This window comes from Centroberyx gerrardi, chromosome 16 (assembly GCF_048128805.1).
Source record: "Centroberyx gerrardi isolate f3 chromosome 16, fCenGer3.hap1.cur.20231027, whole genome shotgun sequence".
NCBI lineage: Eukaryota > Metazoa > Chordata > Actinopteri > Beryciformes > Berycidae > Centroberyx > Centroberyx gerrardi.
The window spans coordinates 11,626,543-11,648,968 of NC_136012.1; the positions used below are offsets into that span (position 1 = coordinate 11,626,543).

Here is a 22,426-nt window from a genome sequence, read left to right on the forward strand (position 1 = left end):
TTCTCCGCAACCTGAGGCATGAACTTGTATCCCTTCCCCTTACATACACACACAGACACACATGCAAAAAAACCACTCCACACACACACTAACATTTTTTCCTGTTCTCTGCATTCTCCAGGTTCCAGCTTCAACTTACACTTACACTTATGAGCCCACTGGTCCCCTCACTGCTAGGGAACCTGAATCCAGGTCCCTGGAGCCACCGGTAGGTGTTGTATTTTTATCCATGTGAACTCACCTAAACCTGAGGGATGCACATACTCTTAAATGCATGAAATGTAAAGGCACCAATGTCTCCTGGCATAAACCCAAACATTTAAACAAAGTTATAAGAAATTGCTCATTTCTTAAGTGTTTTTTGGTCCTGCAAAATCCCAAGCAGACCCGTTTCATCTTTCCTGTTCTCTGCGTCCTCCAGGTTCCAGCTTCAGGAGGCCCGGCAGCCGCTCCATCCGTCTCTCTCGGCTCTGACTGTCCCTCCTCGGACCCCGGGCCGCGGTTTGAGCTGAAGGGACTGAGCATTCCCTCCGCTCCCCCCCTCAGTTCAGACTCCACTCACTGTGACATCTACACCTCAGACAAACTCAACTTCCTCTAAACAGCCTTGACATGCCTATGATGAGTAGATGTTAGAAATGACATGATATTAGAAATAATTTAATTTCATTCTATTACTAATGAAAATATGAGAAAATTAAGCACGGTGGGAGATGATTACGATAACTATGTTTGGAAAAAAAGTTCGTTTTTTTAAGAGAAAATAACAAAGAACGTAGTTTCTATCGTCCAATCACAGACATGCATTTATCGTAGGAGAGTGCATGCTTATCATTGGAGAAATAGTTTATCATAATCTAATCACAGAGATTCATTAACATACATATTGTGATGCCTGCTTGTAGATGTTGCAGGCCAAAACAAATTTAAACAGTCTCAAAAATATCAGACAGCTCTCACATCGACAGAAAAGTTGGGAAATGTCTAAATATTGCAGTGTAATCTACATAAATGCAGCGGTGCTATTTTTTCCCAATATGTTAAAAGAGCTGCTGCAGTAGCTGTATTTCCATCGACTATAATCAGTGAGTAAACGACGTAATTGAATCAATACGACATGACCAAAATCTGAGTTCATTTAAAGGATGAACCTCGTTAAAAGGCTAACACTGTGACTCAGTCTAAAAATATGACAATGAACACTGCTCAGCCTGATGAACGCTGTGATATTATAGGTCCCCGAGGTCTCAGGGAAATGTTCCGTTGATTCTGTGCATCCTGTTTACTCAACTTTCCAATACCTCATCTAATTGTGCCTGTAGTTTTCGATCTGGAATATGTAATGTAAAGCAGTGAAGTTTAGAGAATGTCATTTATCCATGTATCTGTAGGTGTAATTTAGGTGCTGCTGATTATACCTATATCTACCTCAGAATCCGTATTTTATGGTCCAAGTGCTGGCAGCTACACAGTTATCACAAGCATCAGACAAATGACTTGTGAGCTTCCCTCCACCTGCCCACTGTCGGCTGGATGTGACTTTTTAAAATAACTCTTTACTGTCGGTTACAAACAGGCATTTTTTTTTAAAGATGGAAAAAGTCACTGAAAGTATTATCTTAATTTTTTAGTTTTTATGTGTACTGGTAGTATGATTGATGCAATAACCTCAGGTCACTGACATAGACAATATTGGGATATGTACGTGCCAAAAATGAATCTAGCATGTTTGCTCTTTTCTTGTAATACCTTGGTAGTGTGGGACACACACACACACACAAACATACAAACCTCCATGCATAAGTGCACACACACTGACTTATCTAGTGCAACCCCAGTGTTTCCTATAGGAGCTCTTCAGGAAGGTGATCCTTAAACTGGTGACACCGCCTCAGGCCCAGTGACACTGATCACAAACCTGCTCCTCTCCATGTGCCTCCATCACTGCACAGGTGATGATTTCATATCAGATTGGATGTGTAGAAGGAGTACAAGAAGTGTAGTGTAGAAGTGCAGCTGTAAGAAACACTAAACCAGACTTGGGCAAAAAAATATTTTTTAAGAAGATATCAAATATTCCTTAAACCTGAAGTGCAATTATTTGAACTTGCCAAACCCTTTAACAGTGTGAACATTACTGAAGATAAATCAAGTATGTTTAATTTTACACATGAACAGTTTTGTTGCAACATGTTTTCTATTATATCATGTTTTTTATATTATACTGTATGTGCAAAATGGCTTTACTTTCTTTTCTACCAATGGATAACTTTATCTAACACTACGATTATACTCCTGGTCTGTGTTCCATAAATAAAAAATGTGTTTTATTATTGAGATATACAGTACTCTAGCCTACATGTTTTTATTATTATTATTATGCAGTCAATACATGCAGAAAATCAATGGGCAAGATAAAAAAAGATAAAAATATTACATAAAATATATATACCAAAGCAGATAGAAAATATAATAATAATCATAGTCTAAAACTTGAATAAGTGTTATTATGACAGCCCGCCCTTACGAAAAACTACAGTAATCCTATATATATTTTTAAGAATGCTACACAGGTGATGGTATTAGGAGATTAAATACATATACATATACCACAGACACACTGGGTCCCTATAGGAATATTACAGTGATGTTTCGGTAGGGGTTATCGTATCTAATATTACCAGCAGGCTGGGTGGTAGACTGGGTTTGTGGTAATAAATTGTGGAGACTATGCGCAGATGTGGCGCAGCTACGAGGAAAACAAAGTATGGAGGGAGGGAGCCTCGCCCCGTAGAGAAGGTAAATGTAGCCTGGAGACGATCTCTGTCCTGGGACTGTAAACGCAAACTGGCCGCCAACTGGGAGGGAAAACATCTTTTTTCGCAGTGAGTACCTTACTTCTTACCACTTTTTAGCTCATGTCCAGTACTTTTATCCAATTATGTCCTCTTCTAACAAGTAGGGTTAGGCGAGTTATAACATGTTAGTTCCCTTTCCCTGCAGGACATGTTCTGGTTACTTCCCCTCCTGGCTGTTTGTCGTTTCTCCGTCGGTGAGTAACCCAGTCTACCTATTCACCTAACTAACGTTACCCAGTCCGACAGGGACAATGCAAGACGTGTAGGTTTCATAATACTTGCCATTTTAGTTTCATTGCCGCTACATAGTCGTAAGTGAGTAGTGAAACATGTTATAACGTTAGATATTTAGTATGTGGAATTGACACAAACGAGACAGGCTAGATTAGTGTTTATATCCAACACATTCTACCGTTGTTACCTCTGATCTTGTCATTATGCAACAGACAGTTTTAAACAGAGTTTGTTTGCCCCTGTAACTTTAGCACAAGCCAAGCTAACGAGGAATGCAACGAGAAAACGTTAGAAGGTGCTGCGGATGAGAGCAGTCTGAGCTAGCGACCACCTTGCTCGGTTCAGCGTGAATCATATTAAGTGCTTTCCTAAACAACGTAGAGTTTGCCAAAAGTTTGAAGCTAGCTAAAACGGGTCAGTTGAACAACTTATTTCCCTCTCCCCGCTACAAGCTGCTGCGCCGTGCTCAGTGCCTAGCAACGGCAGCTTCTTATTCACGGGAACAAAATGATGGGGAAACGTTAATAACCCAGTAAAGCATGTCAGTACACACATTTTTCACTTTCACTAACATCACTCAGTTGACTTTTGTACAGCTATATCAATAACTGTGTAATATGAGATGATAGTCAAGTGTTTTCACTCCATATTATATGAGTTACATTTTGGGCCACCGATGCAACTTGATTGCGCTAATTTTTCAAAACAAATTGTCTGTAGCCTGGCCCCAAAGATTTCCTACAAAGGGAGACAAGCACTGTTACATAGCATTAATTCGTATTTGCTTGTAGGCTGTTTAGCCCTTGAAAAGTCTGGAGTCAGATTCCTCACAACACCGTTTTGACATCTTCATGGATCTGTTCTGCATCTGCACATTTAAGAAGTTAGTCTTAAGCCCAAAGTGTCTTGGCAGGGTTAGGTTAGGGTTAGGCAGGTGCAGTATGGCACACTGGGGACTGAACATGAGTCGCTCTGGTTGGGACACAGCTTCCCGGCCACAAGGCCACTCTGCCGCCTATATCTGGACTGGTTAAATATGGAGAGAGCAGCCTGCCTACTAAAATACTTTAATAGGGTCTGAGTGGTCACTGGGACATTGGGACAAATTAGACTTGAGCTGGTTTCTATCTTTTTATTATGTCCCGCCACCATGCTACATGGTATGACATGATGTCATCATGGTGGCGTCTGTGTGTGTGTGTGTGTGTGTCTGTTTGTAGACACATTCTTGTGAACACAATAACTCAAGAACAACACATGATAGAAAGTTCATCCTCACACCATTGATCATCTACTCCCTATAGAGTAGATGATTCATTTTCAGAACACCTTGCTGCTGCTGATAAATTTGCATATTAATCAGAAGGAATTTCTACTAACTGATGTTACTCCTTAATGTTTTACGATACGGAGTTCATATTAATACCACCCACGTGTTATGAGAAGTATGTTGACATAGAAATAATTGCTAATTAATGCATTAATTAGTGTAATTGGCTAGGTGGATGTATTTTAACCCCTGGAACAAAACGTAAATGGCATACAAAATGACCAAAATGATGACTTCTGATATAGAATTTTATGTTCTTTAATTTGCGAAATGTAAATAGTGATAGTGAAATGATACGTCATTTTATGAATTGAATAAACCAATTCCTATTTTTTCCAATAAATTAAAAGATGTAGATGCTTATGAAACCCTTTCAAAACCCAATTGGATAAACTCAAAAATGCATGGTGGTCAAACTGAAAACAAGGCTGTTTTTCTTAGTTCCTGAAAAGTTGATATTTTGGAGACACAAGGTTCTCACCCAACAGTGATGATATATATGTTATATATGTAGCACATCAGTCCATGTAAATAAATAGCTGAAGAACCCACAAGTACTTTCTGTGCTTTCTGTTGTCTGATGTGGTAAATTTAATATGAGGATTATGAGAGTTGTGTGAAAAAGTTACATTTTCATAACAATACAACTTATGTTACCTTTTCATCAATTAGATACTGCTCAGTAAAGAATACATGATTTCTAAAAAGGGGTTTTCTGTATACTGATGAAGTTTGATAGTGCCAAAGTACAGAGGAGTGAAGCGTCTCACCCTGACCGACTGGCATGAAGTTATCTCTTGATTAAAGTAAAAATAAAAATGACACATGCAAAATGTATTGTTTTCTTCAACTACTATTACATTTGTTTACAAATGAATTCACATGTTGTGAATCTTTCCTGTGGTATCAAATTTAAAACACAGGGTTTGCAGATATGTTCTGTGGCTACAAATTCCAAAACACAAGTTTCTACAGTTTCTTCATTTTTTTCTACATGTTCTCAAATGTTTTGGGTCTGATTTTACTTATATTCACCAAATCTGTCTCCTCTTCACTTGTATCCTTTCTTTTCAAGGTTCATATGCACTGCAGACAGAGGAGGAATGCTATGGCGGAATTTTCAAGTTACCGTTTGACAAAGTATCCGCTATGTTCACCGGAAAGCTGTTCTTCACTCCAACTAACCCCAGAGGTCCCAGGAAACTAGTGATGGAAAACAAAGAGGCGAGTGACAATTAGATCCCATTCAAATCAGGGCGAACCAGGTCTCGATTGAATTGCCGCCGATTACAGGATAGAATTGTAATCTACTGTCGACCCTGAGTGCATGTATTTGTGTTGTCTACATATTCAGGTGAAGGACCCGCGCTACAGGTCGTCATATTTTATAGTTTCTCTGCTCGATGTGAGGGAGAGCGATGAAGGAATTTTTTCGATCAAACGCGATGATCATACGGAATCTAATATCTTCAAACTGAAAGTTTTAGGTGAGAGCATTGTAATGTCACATTTAAAGGCACTGCTGTTATGGTGGTGGACTGTTTCACCTAAATACTTTTGATTTAAATTTATTCTTCAATAGAATCAGCCAATATTGTTTTTTTTCTTTTTCTATACATGCTTTTTTAGATTGTTCTGACAAGGAATCAAGGACCTATGGGGAAAGGTACTCCACAAGTTTTTCCACAAGGGTAAACTTCCTGGAATTCACTCCCTTGCACAGCCTCGATCAGCCAAGGATCCTGTGGAATCGCACCGACCCTCAAGCCAGTAGGGGAGGCAGGGGGAAGGTGGACTATAATGTCTGGGAGATGATGAAAGTCACCCAGGCAGACAACGGCTACTATAACTTCAGGAAAAAAGACAACACGATGGTATCTAGGAAGAAGCTCACAGTAACAGGTGACGACGTAAACTTAGAGTTGTAGAAATCGCCACTGTTTTATCACGCATAAGCCGGTTAGAATCGGGATACGTTCAGTTCATACGCCTGTCAGTCTTGTTCTAATGCAACCTACTCTTTATCATACACAGAGTACACTGAATCGTATGAGAAACTGGTGAACGAGAACCTACGCATCACTTTTGCTCTGGAACCCGCACTGTGCACCGTGAGCTTTACTCCCTGGTCGGAGATAGAACCCATACTGGTGATGAAAGCAGGGAGACTGATGGTAGATAGTCATGATTGGGGAACAGAAGATGACTTATTTTCAGGGAGAATTCGAATGCTAACATCCGTTGTACCCAGGTTGGGGTTAGAAATTGATCACCTAAAGGTCTCAGACGCTGGCCACTTTGAGGTCCGAGACCTGAATGACAACCTGGCCCTCGTTGTCAAGCTGAAGGTGAAGGGTGAGTAATGCTGAGGTTTTCCTTATGGGGGGGGCGGGGGGGCGGAACAACCCATCGCTTATGTTTCAAATCAACATAAACCACATCCATCTCTATGCTCTTACAGAATCTGCTCCTCAGTTGATCTATATTGTTATTGGTGTCGGTGCTGTCTTCGTGGTGGTCGCCTGCTGGTGCTGCGCGAGGAGGTGCTGCTGCTGCTGTAAGAAGAGCTCCTCTAAAAGGAACAGCTCTGTTCCTCAGACTGCAGCAGCACCCGCTGTGTACCATGATGTAGGTATCTCACCAAAGGGGCTTTCTGACACTCGTATCGGGGTCACACATCTCTAGCTTGCAATATTTTGGGGCTTAAGGCGACTATCCGTTTTCATAATGTGCCGCTTTTTCTCATTTCAACATCCTCGGTCAACTTGCAGGATGCCAGTCAACCTTCACGCCCGAATTACTCGACTCCCCTATATGTTCCAACTTACACTTATGAGCCCACTCGTCCCCTCACTGCTAGGGAACCTGAATCCATCTCCCTGGAGCCACCGGTAGGTGTTGTATTTTTATCCATGTGAACTCACCTAAACCTGAGGGATGCACATACTCTTAAATGCATGAAATGTAAAGGCACCAATGTCTCCTGGCATAAACATTAAAACAAAGTTATAAGAAATTGCTCATTTCTGAAGTGTTTCTTGGTCCGGCGAAATCCCAAGCAGACCCGTTTCATCTTTCCTGTTCTCTGCGTCCTCCAGGTTCCAGCTTCAGGAGGCCCGGCAGCCGCTCCGTCCGTCTCTCTGGGCTCTGACTGTCTCTCCTCGGACCCCGAACTGCGGTTTGAGCTGAAGGGCCTGAGCTTTGCCTCCGCTCCCCCCCTCAGCTCAGACTCCACTCACTGTGATGTCTACACCTCAGACAAACTCAACTTCATTTAGGGAGCATGCTGGAAAATTCATTTGCTATAGAATTTACTTCAGTGGTCGCTGTGTGACTTGGCACATAGCCAATTAGATTCTTGATTGGATTAATACACACACACACACAAAAATTAGATGCGATCAAGCAAAACTTGAAGCCAGCGCAGTATTGATGTAATTAGCTCCTTTTGCAAAGTTAGTATCTTTTTTTATTTATTCTGCTCAACTTCACATACAATCCTCATGACTCAAGACCATCAGTTGGTGCTGTGGTTGTAGTCGAGACCAAACCAGTCGAGACTAGGACTAATACCAAGACCAGAAGCAATTTAACTCTATTCTGAGGAATGAGACTAAAATAGTGTGCAGATTTTTTTTTTATGTTTTTAATTTCTCTCTCCTCTTTCTCACTGTCTTTCTCTCACTCTCTCTCTGTATATGGAAATATATGCCATAAATGTTCTACTCAGAATGTATAATGAATACGCATAGTAGCCTATTTCCTGCTGCCAAGGAAATCAAGGGCAAGAGATAGATTAACGAATAGAATAACGACCAAAAGGGAGATGGCGTAGGAAATTAGAGAGATAGGAGACCCAAACCAGAGACTAAGATGGGACTGATCTAGAGAACAGCAGCACTGTTTTGTATCATTTGAATTTGTTTTTAAACCCACAAAGCTGCCTTCCACAGTCAGGGAACAACACGCTATCCTCAGCTATATAAAACCACTTTTGCAGGTTTACTAGTGATTGATATGTATTTTTATATGGGTTGTTTTAAAACAGTATTGTGCCTTCAGCATCTTATATCAAGGTGTATGTTTTGGGGTGGCTTTTTATCCTGACATTTTATTTGTGAAATGGTGTGTGTGATATTTTTTTGTTTTTGAATGCATTGTAAAAAATAAGATCCATACCTGGAAACTGTTACACTGTGTATCTCTCAGCACTTCTGTTATATCCACGGAAAAAGTGAACATTTCTATTTGCAGTTCTTTTTTAAGGCCTTTTTTGTGGCTCTGAGAAACTGGCCCGATCTTTAGGCCATGAGATCGATTTAAAAATGTAGATGCAAATGTGAATCAAACATATTTCCTAATTATCTGAATGCAATATTAATAAAGTTGTTTTTAATCAAGGTTGTGACTGAATGCTGCTCACTTGTATCCTGTACAGTCTATATCCTAAATGTAATAGGTTAGGTTTAAATTGAAACTCCTCAGTTGAGGTTTGTTATGCTGTATGATGCCTTCACGTGCTCTTTGAGTTCTCTCTGAGTTTGGAAGTCGCAAATTGAACTTGTCGCGCATTCAGTTACTTTTGGTCAGAAATAGCAAAAGTAGGGTTTTGGTGGCTCCTGTTTTAGAAACGAAGCGGCACAGAGCTTCTTCTTTGTCCTGCAGCGGCAGAATGAAAAGAAGAACATGCATGTAAAGCATGTAATTGATGTTTAAATTATTTAGCCAGCTGTAGCCTACATGACTACAAAATTAAGCAAAGACTGAAATTATAAAGATAAAACAATACTAATTATTTATATAGAATGTCAGACAATAACGTAGAATGACAAAATACATCATTTTTTACCATCAGTTGTTGACACTTCTTCGATGCTCTTGGCTCCTAAAGGTCACATCTCGGCAACTTGGGTATCGGAGAATTCAGATTTTCACAGTGACATTTACCGCTTTCACACAATGACCAGAACCAGGGCAGGGGCGGCACTCCAACTGTCAAAAAAAAACATTCGGTCACTTCAATTCTTCATTTCGTTTTTTTTTAATTCTTTTTTTCTGATCGTTTTTCGCCTCTATTCGGTCTGATTTTTGCAGCTTTCCTCCGAACATGATGATTTCCCATCAGAATAATCGACTGATAGTGATTGGTTTGTGGCAGAACACGGCCCATAACTTGGAGAAGCGCATTCGATTTTTTCCCCCTTGTACATTTACCGCTTGGTTGGGCCGTTTGTCCATAATTGCGATATTTCCGACAGCACTTGAAGGCAACTGGGAACGCCCCGCTTGTGCCCCATGATGTGAAGATGTGGACCAGACAAAGCCCCTCGCTGACGTGATGTAGCGGGACAGACAACGCTGTTAATTATAAAGCATACGTTATCTCCTCTGTTATTCTAATTAAACAAGTGTTGATCGGAGGTGCTAGTGTTGTTTATATGGGACTAACTGCCCGGGTCATGAATTTCAAATCAGTGCAGATCATGATACTGTTGGTGCTGCTGGGTGCCTGTGTGGGTGAGTAGCTAGTGTGATGGTGAATCCTCCTTCACTTTCATTTCATTTTCATTTTACTGGATAAACAACATCCTTCCCTCACCATTATTCCTACATGGATTTATTGTGTATCTGTGGGGCTCAATAGTGAGTCCAGTAGGCTACTTCATAGCAGTGACTCTCAAGCTTCTTCATATCAAGTACTCCTATTTTAGTCCATATTAGCGCCACGGACCCCCATTTGATGAGATTTTGTCTCTCGGACCCAAATCTGAGGATATTTTTAGTGTCAGATATGATTTTGATTTCTAACAATTCATTTTCAATTCATTTGCTGGGGACCCCCTGGAACCTCCTCAAGTACCCCTGGTGGTCCCCAGACCCACGTTGAGAACCACTGCTTTATGGTATCTACTATGGTATAACCAGAGGCACTTGTAGTTTTGATGTGATATTTGTGTGTCCCTCTAAAATGATTCCAGGATTACTACAGTTATTCTTCATAAAAGCTGATATACGTATATGACCATATCTGAAAACGAGAGATTTTGGATTTTATTCTTTTCTAGCCAAACTTACTGAAAGAAGTGTAAATCCTGTTGAAAATGTAAGGGAGAACAGGGCATTTATTCATTGGTGTATTTCTCAGTAATGCCTTAAGAAAGTAAACATTTTTGTAATTGGACTTTTGGCTCTAATATTTAATTTCAGCAATAAAGCCACTGAGACAACTTACTCACGTGACAATTTACCCCGCTCTCCCCTGCTTAAATGCTCCAAGGCTATAAGGGAGTGTTGACAGTGACAGAAGTTTTCATGTGTCCAGTCATTTCTTCCCCCTCAGCATCCTCAGTGTGTGTGTTCACTCCCTCTCCAGGCCTCTCCAGTGACACATATGAGCTGGAGCAGCGTTATGGGGACCGCCACATGTTGAGGCTGCCCAGGGATGCGGAGTCCCTGGAGTTCAGCCCTATGTACGGCCCGCGACAGCTGGTGGTCCTGTGGAGACGGGACGAGCCTGTGGCCGGCGAGGCGGGCAGGGGGCAGCTGAAGGGGCACCTCTGGGTGATAGACAAGGTGACCCAGGCGGACAGCGGCCGCTACACAGTCAGAGGGAAGGACCGCAGAGTGATACTGAGCAAGGTCATCACGGTATCAGGTAAAGGTCCTCCTTATAGCTCTCATTTGATTTAATTTCCTGGGGAATTCTGACCCTTGCACTGCTTATAATTTTAATTATCTAAGAAATTGAGTTTATTCTACTGTTGAACTCACTGTAAGTCATTCTGAATTAGAACATCAACTCAATAAACATCAATTAAAAATGTGTAAATCCTACAATCCTCAGGTTTATGAAACCTTTTTAAAACCAATTGGATAAACTCAAAAATGCATGGTGGTCAAGCTGAAAACAAGGCTGTTTATCTTTTTGGGAACACAGCAACACAATATGTGAAAATGAATCGACATGTCATTTCGTGACATTAATAACATCCTCTTTCTCGCGCTTCCTCTCTTTCAGCGCACACAGAGTCCCATGGCATGATGGTGGGGGAAGATCTCAAGTTCTCCTTCGATCTGGACCCCGCCTCGTGCCGCCTCACCTTCTTCCCGGAGGATGACGCCGATTCGTACGAGTTGGTCAGTGAAGGCAGCCTGCAGGATAATTTCTTTCACAGCAGGATTCAGCTGCTTCGCTCCTATTCGTCCACGTTTGTGGTTTTGATCGAGAGCCTCCAAACCTCGGACTCCGGACGCTTTGAGCTCACAGATCAGAACGGCAACCTGGCCCTGATGGTGAACCTGGAGGTGATGGGTAAGTCCTACTAAGTCCTCTCTATCATATTGTCGCCGTCAGGGGGAAACCTAGTATCTCTGAAATGTCAGATTTTCAGAAGAAGAAGCCTTGTTTTCAGATTGACCACCATGCATTTTTTAGTTTATCCAAAGGGGTTTGAAAGGGTTTCATAAGCCCAAGGGGTTGCAACATTTTCTCAACCTGTAGAAGACAGGTGTAATGTAATCCTTCAACTGAAGTGAAAACATGAGAATTAGTTAGAAAAACAGTTAGGGGGTGGAGTTAGGGGTTTTTCACATGACAACAGTAATATGTATGTTCTCTGTAAAAGAACAAACACATGAAAAAAAGTTTGAAGTTTTGATCCAAAATGAGACATCCAACATTTGAAAAAAAAACCCTGCTCTTATCAAATGATTGATATCACAAAGTTAAACCAGTTAATAAAGTTATGATCACTTTCAACTTCCATGATTAACAAAATAAAAGCCATTCTACAGACTGTCTTTATATTTTAGAGATGTTGAATGATGAAGTTAAGGAATGGCTTTTCCATAATGGAATATTATAGAGCATTTTGGAATAGAACTCTTCACAAACATAAGAGGAAAGACATACAACACATGCACATGGATGAGTTAGACGATGACTTACGAGTGGCACAAACGCACTGTCTTTCCCACCTGTTTTTACACACACACACACACACACACACACACACACCTCCTCACTGTCCTCCAGCACCCGCTCCTCTGTCGTTCTACATCGGCGTCGCGGTGGGCGTTCTCTTCATGGTGCTCCTCTGCCGCTGCTGTGTGAAGAAGTGCTGCTGCGGGACGAGCCCCTCCAAGACAGACGACCCCGCTCCTGCTGAGCCTGACGCCGCACCCACTGGGTATTACCAGGAGGTGAGAATCTGGGTTAAACCTGTATGTGTGCACAGTAGTATACAAATCGTTTGACTAAAGCAAGTTTAAAAGTAGCTGTTATGCTGTTGATATCACATTCCCATCATGCTGCATTCAAACTGCAGAATACCGCCGAGCCTGCTGGACCGAGGTACAGCCAGCCCACTGCCGTCAGTGTGCCCTCCCCTTATCGTGAGGTATGAGCACACACACACACACACACACTCACACACACTCACACTCACACCCACACACACACACACACACTCACTACTCAATAAACAAACTTGTTCTTATGGCTACCTTGGAAAAATGTTATATTAGTAAGAGTACACTGTAAATGCAAAAATTTACTTCACCCGTTGTGGGTCAAAATGACTAAGCAAGGTTCAAAAGTCTTCTGTGGATTCTTTATTCAGACATGCATGGTTCAGTTCAGTGTTCCAAACAAGCAACAAAGAAGTGACCAAGAACGGAGTTCAGGATCCACTTATATAGGTTAAAGTAAACAAAACTATAAATCTTGGCCCATAGCCAAACCTACTTGGCTCAAAACCAACCCACTAGTTCAGACTTTTAACTGCATGTCCACCTATAGAATCACTCAAAACCACACATAACCATATATAGTGATCATGCATGCATTCAAGCACTGATTACATCATTATAGTAAGCAGGACAAAAGACACTCCACTTTCCAGGACAAAGGAAAGCAAGAACAGAGTGTACTATCCATATAAAAAAGCACAATATTAATTTTATTTCTTACATTCCTCCCTTTTGTCACAAGGTGACAACTAAGATTAAAATAAAATAACACCAGATACATCCTACTCTATGTATACTTCACTTAAACAGTGAGGAAAACATCTCTTCTAAGAGTTACAAACAAGCTTCAATCAACACGAATAAAAACCCAAAATAAAGGAAAACAAAAAAGGAATAAAAAAAACCCTCGTCTTCAACCCATGAGCTTTACACTCAGTAGAGGGCTACCACTCTGGAGAGGTTTACTAGCACATTCGATGCAGAGTGGTTTCCCCTCGTTCATCTAAGAGCTGCTTCGTCGTTGTCACTATCATCCTAGAAGACAGATGCATTTTGCAAAATGGGAGAGACAGGGAAAAAGAACAGCAGCTTTAGCTGCAGCATCAGCAACAGCATTTCCCTATGAAACTGGATCAACACCACTTGTATGAGCCTGACAATTACAAACAGCATGAAAATTATGACACATTGAAAGCATACTGAGAGTCTGCATAGACCATGATATCTTCTCCAGCACCTAGAATAAAAGCACGAGTTAAGGCAAAGAGTTCTGCTGCTTGCGCAGAAAGATGTCCTGTTGAACCCTCTACAAAGAAAACAAAGTCAGGGTTAGTCAGTGGTATGTTAAACAAGGCATCACAAAGTTTGGTAGCAATGTCAATCACTTGCAAACAGCAGTGGGGTTCACTTTCCTCTGCTGTAGGAAGAAGTATGGAAGGGTTAAGGACAACACTTCAAAGTAACATAAGACATAGTAAATAGAACATTCTGCCAATGCAGCATCTTCGCAGGAGTCAGGTAAGCAGTCTTAGCCTAAAGGATGAGAGAATGAACAGCATATGGAACATGTACAGTTAAGGGACACATAGCAACAAGGTCAGCAGTTGCAAGGACAGCTTCAGTAGCTGCAGCAACAGACCTTAGGCACGAGACCATTGCTCTCTCAGTTGTAGACAGATGTTTAGAAAAATAACCAACAAGGCGTTGCTTGTCACCATGGGACTAAGTTAAAACAGCTGACATAAACCCATCTCGTTCAGAGACAAACAGATTAAAGGGTTTACTATGGTCAGGGAGTCCTAAACAGGGAAAATTAGAAAGAGCTAATTTCAAGTTAGTAAATGCTTTGTCAGCTTCAGTAGTCCAAGTCAGGAAGTCAGTCATGGCCAAATGTTTACCACTGTGCACGATGTCATACAGTGGTTGAGATATCTCTGCATAGTCACGTATCCATGGGCGGCAGTAGCCTACAAGACCCCAAAACAACATAATTTGCTGTTTTATTTGAGGTTTTGGTACCTCCAAAATTGCTGTAACGCATTCGGGACCGAGTTTACGACCTTCAGGTGTGACTATATGTCCTAGATAACGTACGGACCGTAAAACCAGCTGGATTTTGGTTTTGAGACCTTGTGTCCGTTCTCTGCTAAGTAACAGAGAATGGAGACAGTGTCTGTTTTGCAGGCCTGCTCAGAAATGGAACACAACAACAAATCATCCACATGCTGTATCAATGTACTACCACAAGGAACCTCCCAACCTGAGAGGTTCTCAGCTACAGCCAAAGCAAACAAAGTGGGGCTGCTTGAGAAACCCTGAGGCATACGAGTCCATGTGTAGCACTTACCATTGAAAGTGAAAGCAAACCAGAACTGGAAGTTAAGATGCACAGGAATGCTGAAAAAAGCATTAGCCAAATCAATCACAGTAAACCAACAAGAATTAGATGGGACCTGAGACATTAAAGTTACCACATTTGGTACTGTGGGCGCTGGATGTTGCACAGCGTCATTTACAGCTCTCAAATCCTGAACAGGTCTCCAACCACCATTAGGCTTCCTAATGGGCAGAAGAGGGGTATTACAAAGAGAATGAGGACGCTCCACGACGGCACCTTGTTTTTTCAGTGACTCAATATCAGGAGCAATTCCCTCCACAGCCTCTAGGCTGAGGGGATATTGCCTCTTACATGGTCTGAAAGAGGATTTAGGTTTTACCACTACAGGTGTTGCAGTTTCCTACAACCAAAATCAAAACCGCTAGTAGCCCATAGTATAGGCGGAATCATGGAAATCATATTTTCTTCTTCAGTTGTTAAAGGCATATGAACAAAAGAGGTGGTGTCTGGTTCTTGGTGAAGAAGAACATCCTCATCTACATGCTCTTGAGATCCTAAAAATAACCCTCATATGTTGTCATAGTAAAAATACCTAGCATCTTAGAAGAAAGAATGATACCTTCCGGACTGCAGTACATATTTATTCCCAAAGCACACATGAGATCACGCCCTAACAAATTCACTGGACAAAAATCTGTCAACAAGAAAGGATGATCTCCTAAGTAATCACCATAAGTGACAGAAAGTGGTTCAGAAATCGGTTCTAACACCGGAACTCCTAATGAGCCAACTGTTTTAAGAAATTTTGTCATTTTGGGCGCATTTGGGAGTAATTTGGACTGCACAACGGAAACATCAGCACCAGAATCAACCCAAAAAAAAAAAAGGGCACCACTACATTTCCTACTTTCAAACTTAATTTAGCTGCTTTCTGTTTCCTTGGGTCTAATTTAGAGTACTGACCTTGAGTTATAATAGGGTCAGTGTCTGCCTATCCATCTGAACTATCCTGTTCACCTATCTGACCTGTCCCCGCTATCTCCTATGGGTTAGCTGGCTGGAATCCTGGAGCATTCACAGACAGGCTTGAGGGTTGCATGTGGCCAGGATCCATCAGGTGCATTCTCACGTCTTTGTATGCCAGACCTGTGATCTGATGAACAATCACGAGCCATATGACCATACCCCCCACAGTTGAAACACCTTAGACGTTGCTGGTTGTAAAACTGTGTGGGTGGCCCTCTTCCATAGTCTCTTCCTCCACGTCCTCGTCCTCTTCCTCGTCCTCTGCGCATTTCATTGCCCCAAGTTCCCGTCTGTTGATAAAACATTAACTGTGCAGATTGGATCTTCTTACTGTGTCTTTGCTCGATGTCAGTCTGGTTCCTTTCCGCATGGAGGACATGAGCCCAGACTTCGCTGAGGGGTTTGGTTTCCCAGGCGATGCACGTAGTCATGGTCTGATTCTTCAGAGTTGGATGGAGGCCTTGTATCAACGCAGTCTTCAGCAGGTTGTTGTAGGCATCATTATCCTGGTCAACACCAGAATGGGCAGCAAACACAGATTCCATTCTAGCACGATAATCAGTAGCAGACTCACCATCATTCTGCTTGGTCCTGTAGATTTTAGGCCAACTGGTACGCAGGGAAAACGCGGTTTTCACAGCAAAGTAGAGCTCATCCACCTGGTCTCTGTATTTCTGGTAGCCTGGATCATAGATTGTGTCCCAGCTGGCTGGCTTGATGTTCGGCCATTTTAACAGAAAACACCTGCGACATACTGCTTCCACCTCTGCCAACGTAGGATTATACATTATCAACAACTGTTTCATTGCAACCTCCCTTTTCTCACCTCCGGTTTTGTGGGGATCCAGCAGATCTTTGGAAACTTCCTTCAGCTCATCAGGTTGCCATGGCCTGTGGACCAGGACATGCGATTGCCAGAGGCCTTGACTGTTATCTGATTGTGGATTTGGATACATCATCATAGGCATCTGGTACACTGTCTCTGTCTGTAGGTTCGCTGCCATGCTACGAGTCTGTGGGCGGTGTGAAACAGAAGTACCAGAGGCAAAACCTACATTTGAAGGAGGAGTTAAAAGCCCCAATGAAACCTCCTTCTCCTTGAGCTCAGACCCTCCCACAGTTTGTAGTGATGGATAAACAGTGGATGGTTGAGGTGGAGCCTGAGATGTAGGAGGGGCTGAAGCTGCCATCTTTAGGACCGCCCCCTTGTTGTCATCTTCCTCATCATCACTCTCGTCGTCACACATTCCTGATGGTGGAGTTGTGCGAGAAAGAGCATGGGGGGAAGCAGGTCCCTCTCTCTGTCCCTACTTTTCTTCTTCTTTTTCCTTCTGCTAACCCTTTCTTCTTCTCTCTTAGTCATCTCTTCTGTCCCTTTTGAAAGCATCACATTAGCTATGAACTTTACTGCTTTAGCTTCTGCTTCTCGCTCCCACTTTTGGAACGCATTCCAATTTACCTTCTGTTTACTCTCCTCACTCACTTTCATCTTTTCCTGCTCTTCTTTTTCTTCTAGCATAACCCTACATCTAGTTAAACAGTTTACGCTCAGAGTGCCTCTTATTGGAAAAACACCTTCAGTAACGTAGTGCCAAAACGGAACATCCTCAACCACGCTTTTTCCCCATTTTTCTTCTATCACTTTTACAGGACCTGCAAGTGGGTCTGAAAGTAGTTCTACTTTTCCTAGTGTGCTTTCCATCTCGCTCTCAGTTGTGGTTGCTTTCTTTTGTTTTTAGAAGGCCAGTGTGGCCTCTTCCCTAGACACAATTTATGATGCTGGTGTCCGGCACCGACAAGCTACCTCCCCTCTTTGCTCTCTCTGCTCTGCAACTTTACTCACTTTCTTTTTTTTTTTTTCCACTCGGACCACACAATAAAATCCCCCTGGACAAATTACTATGTCAAAAGTCTTTTACACTAAATATCACAATAAGTATCTATTTTCTAAATTTTATAGGCGATGACTCCTCTATACCCGCTATGATAAACATATATCATTATTATTATTATTATTATTCCAACATACACTATTAATTTCGGTACCTTGACAACCACTTCACCCTACTCTATTACACACCCATCACTCATTCACAACTTCATTCACACAATGCCAATGAAATGAACCATGATATCAGCCAGGTAGTTTGTACGACACTTTCGTTCAGAGCAACGTACCCTTTGTGTGGATAAATACCCACAGGACACTGATATCACCGCTTCATTCCCATCCACTCACAGTATATCACAAACAATATCTCCCCTTAAAAACTTTTTTTTTCCTCCTTTTTTTTTCTTTTCTTTTTTCACTTAGGATCCCTTTCTACCCCCTGGGCTATTTCTCTTTCTACCCCCTGGGCTTTGTCCCTGACAATCTTCCTTATCTAATAACGGCAACCTCCCTGAGGCCTAACTATCCTCCCTGAGCTAAAATTTTACGCCCCCATTAACTACCTAGGTTTTTTCTTTTCTCTTACTTGTTGCAACTATGAGAATACCTCCCTGAGGAAAAATGTTTTACTCCCTCCCTGAGGAAGAGAAAAAAAATTCACAGAAACTCACCACTTGCTCTTTAAATAGATGGACGACCCACTGAACGCCACCCGTGCCTGACTTTGGGCGGGATCCAGACCTCCTTTGCTGGAGCGGAACTATCCCTGAGTCTCCTAGAGACTCCTGCCGGCAGTTGACCCTCAGTCTAGCCCCAGGCGTCGCTCAGTGCTGTGTCCATCCCATCCTCGTCGCCAAACTGTAAATGCAAAAATTTACTTCACCCGTTGTGGGTCAAAATGACTAAGCAAGGTTCAAAAGTCTTCTGTGGATTCTTTATTCAGACATGCATGGTTCAGTTCAGTGTTCCAAACAAGCAACAAAGAAGTGACCAAGAACGGAGTTCAGGATCCACTTATATAGGTTAAAGTAAACAAAACTATAAATCTTGGCCCATAGCCAAACCTACTTGGCTCAAAACCAACCCACTAGTTCAGACTTTTAACTGCATGTCCACCTATAGAATCACTCAAAACCACACATAACCATATATAGTGATCATGCATGCATTCAAGCACTGATTACATCATTATAGTAAGCAGGACAAAAGACACTCCACTTTCCAGGACAAAGGAAAGCAAGAACAGAGTGTACTATCCATATAAAAAAGCACAATATTAATTTTATTTCTTACAACACAGGTAAAGTTTGTTTATTCATCTGCAAATTCATCTCTCTATTTCTCTCTCTCTGTCTCTCTCTCTCTCTCTCTCTCTCACACACACACACACACACAAACAAAGCCCTTGGAGCTAATCTCCTGAGCTCCTTGGCTTTGTTTTGTTTTGTTTTTTTCTCAGATCATATGTTGGCCTTTCTTGTGTATAATTAACTTGCACCGTCTTTTTACCTCCTCCACTGTAATGGGAAGATCTCTCACTCAAGCCTTCTGCCTCTGTCCTCTGTTGCACAATTCTTTGACACTTTTGTTTCTTTGACAATCCAGCAAACGACATTGCAGTTAGCCCGATAACTCATAACAACTTCTGATTTTTAATACTGTAATTGAGGATCCAAAAAACAAATGACAATAAAATGTACTTACTTGCGTTACTGTAATCACATTACTTTTTCCTGTACGACTTTTTCGGTCGTTACTTGCGTTACATTTGAACCTTTTTATTGGTGTAATATCTATGAAAAATTCCCCTTGTCTTATCCTGCCTTCAAGTCATGTTGGAAATAATCAGAATTGCCAGTAGAGCAAACATGAACGAGCCAAAAAAGTGGTAAATACTCACTGCAGTCCCGGACGCCGGAGCTTCCCACCAGCACGTGAACGCATCAGAAGACCTACAGACTTTTCAGATCAATGTGCAGTTTTATCTAAATTATCACGCAAAATAACTGAAAAAAATAAACCCGGGGCAGGAGCAAGTTTCTCGTCTCTGCAAGTTGATTTTCATGCTGTAAGGAAAGTAATGGCTGCCTGGGAGGAAAAAAGTATGATATACATGCTGTATATATGCAAAAAAAAAAGAGCTATACAGTCTGACAGGCCCCACACTCTTTTTAAAGGCTGTACTGTAGCTCTCTCATCACACTACAGTGCCTGTCCTCTTGCACAATTCTTTGACACTTTTTTTTCTTTGACAATCCAGCCAGATAGACACTGACGATCCTCTGGTCTCGTTTGTTTATGACACTTATGCTTATGTATCTAAATTAATGTGGTAGTGATGTTAATATACTACTCATGGCACGTTTAAAAGCAGCTCCAGCAAGCGATAATATCAGTCAGTATTTGGGGCTTCTGTGTTCCGGGCAGTGCTGCATCAGTGTGCGGGCTTGCCTCTCACGCACAGCGACCTTTTTGTGTTTTTCTGTCCAGGTTCCAGCTTCAGGAGGGCAGGCAGCCGCTCCATCTGTCCCTCTTGGCTCTGACTTTCTCTCTTCGGACCCCGGACCGCGGTTTGAGCTGAAGGGACTGACCTTTCCCTCCGCTCACCCCCTCAGCTCAGACTCCACTCACTGTGACGTCTACACCTCAGACAAACTCAACTTCCCCTAAACAGCCTTGACTTGGAGGTTTAGACTCAACTTGGCAAATCCAGTCCATTACTGTGACTCTGAAGTTCTTATCCAGCCTTTTTAGTGTCTTGTTTTTATATTAGAAGCATGCAACATACAGTAGTAGTAGTCTAACAGAACTGTCCTTAGACGATCCTTTTGTTCATATTGTGAAGTTACAGCAGAACCAGCTGCATCAACACATATCTACCTCAGTATCAGTACTTTATAGTGAGTGTGTTGACAACTACAACGTTATGACAAGCATCTGACACCGGTTGCCTTTTCTCTTATGCACATTTTCAAGGTTGCAATTGCAAGGAGAGCGGCACATGCATAACAAAATGAACCAGATAAATACCTGTGTGTGAAGTCAACTTTGTGCCTTAAGCGCATCAAACCTGAAACTCAGACTTTACGTAATTTCATTCTGTGAACACTTTATGACTTCTGCACACCATCCAAGAATTACACACACACACACACACTAGTAATAAACCTGATGACAGCTGCAACATGTGTGTGCTTGTTTTGCAGATTTTGTATTTGTCATCATTTTTGGATTCACTCTCACTTTCATTCATCCCACAGTCTAACACGCAGCACTCAACAACGAAGAGCCTTTTTTTGAGGTTTTTTGATTATTTATTGTATAGATTTGAGCTACTTTCCACCTTATTCTTTTAAGTTATGGAATGAATTGTTTACGATTCTATTGTGTGAGTATGTTTCTTTTTTTCAGAAACATGATATGCAGGCATTAAGGCATGTAAATCTCTGTGTGATCATCTGAACAGTGTTGTTTGTATCTTACCATACTGTGAAGCCACTATTACTCATGTCAGGTGCATAAAAGCTATGAACTCTGTGTGGTTTCTGTTTGTATTTGTTCCTCGATCTTCTCAATATCTTCAGGGGGAAAAAAACAACAATCCCTCCAAACTCCACAGGCTTCCAACAAGTCGCCACAAAGCTAAAAGCGTTTTCAACCATACAAATTCCTTCCAACCACACCAACAAGTTCTCTAGGAAAACTCACTTGAGCGGAAGTTACAGGCTCATAAATAAGCCAACACCTTTTGTGTGTGGTGAAGAAAGACTAAAGCACCGCAAATCTACTGGGAGTATGAGACGGTTTCAAATCTGGTGTCAGTGATCCTAAAAATCCCTAAAAATCTTTCTAAACTGGAAGAAAACAGAAACAGATTTAAATGATTAGATTACATTATTTGGGGGGATTCTCCATTCTCCTGTCCAACTCCTCTACAAGGTATAGAGTCATATAACCAGGCTGTACCATGTAATGAAACTATATGAATGACAGGCAGACCCAGCTTTATTTATGTCACTGTCACAGCTGTTATGGACTGTATTGTCATTTCCTACTGTATTGTTTTATGCAGCAAAGTTGCACCCAGGACAAGTTTCCCCACAGGTACAATGAAGTAAACTTTGCATTGTGGAAGAATGACTTTCCCTGCAGCCTATATAAAGTTAAGAATTTAGTTTTTTTTTGGTTTTTTTTAAAGCTTCCTTAGTGAGTTCCTTACCTTTGTGTCTCCAACAGGTCCAACCAGACTTGTGAATGGATCTATTAAGTCCAGAGTTATAATGGATACTTATTGTTAATACAGTCAGGCCCTAGGCCCTGTTTGTGTGCATGTTTTGCTGCGTCTCTATTTTAGATGATTGACCCATAGCTCAAGAGAAGTTACCCATTATGCCTTTGGAGATTCCTTATGTCAAAAGGAATGCGGCCAATTATTTCGTCCTGGGCAGATAAGAAAATGTTATTGTTGCCACCGTTCAAGTCAAAGGCTCCATTTTACA

The 22,426-nt window shown here is 41.6% G+C and overlaps 1 protein-coding gene across 1 annotated transcript; it reads left to right on the plus strand.

Moving 5' to 3' along the window:
• Window positions 1–2,772: 2,772 nt before the first annotated feature.
• On the plus strand, window positions 2,773–8,823 carry LOC139914063 (uncharacterized). Its single transcript, XM_078289316.1, has 9 exons — window positions 2,773–2,885; window positions 3,004–3,052; window positions 5,498–5,646; window positions 5,777–5,909; window positions 6,052–6,324; window positions 6,457–6,777; window positions 6,884–7,050; window positions 7,194–7,313; window positions 7,521–8,823. The coding sequence occupies exons 2-9, from the start codon at window positions 3,007–3,009 to the stop codon at window positions 7,698–7,700; spliced, it is 1,389 nt and encodes a 462-aa protein (XP_078145442.1). The 5' UTR covers window positions 2,773–2,885; window positions 3,004–3,006; the 3' UTR covers window positions 7,701–8,823.
• The last annotated feature ends 13,603 nt before the right edge of the window (window positions 8,824–22,426 follow it).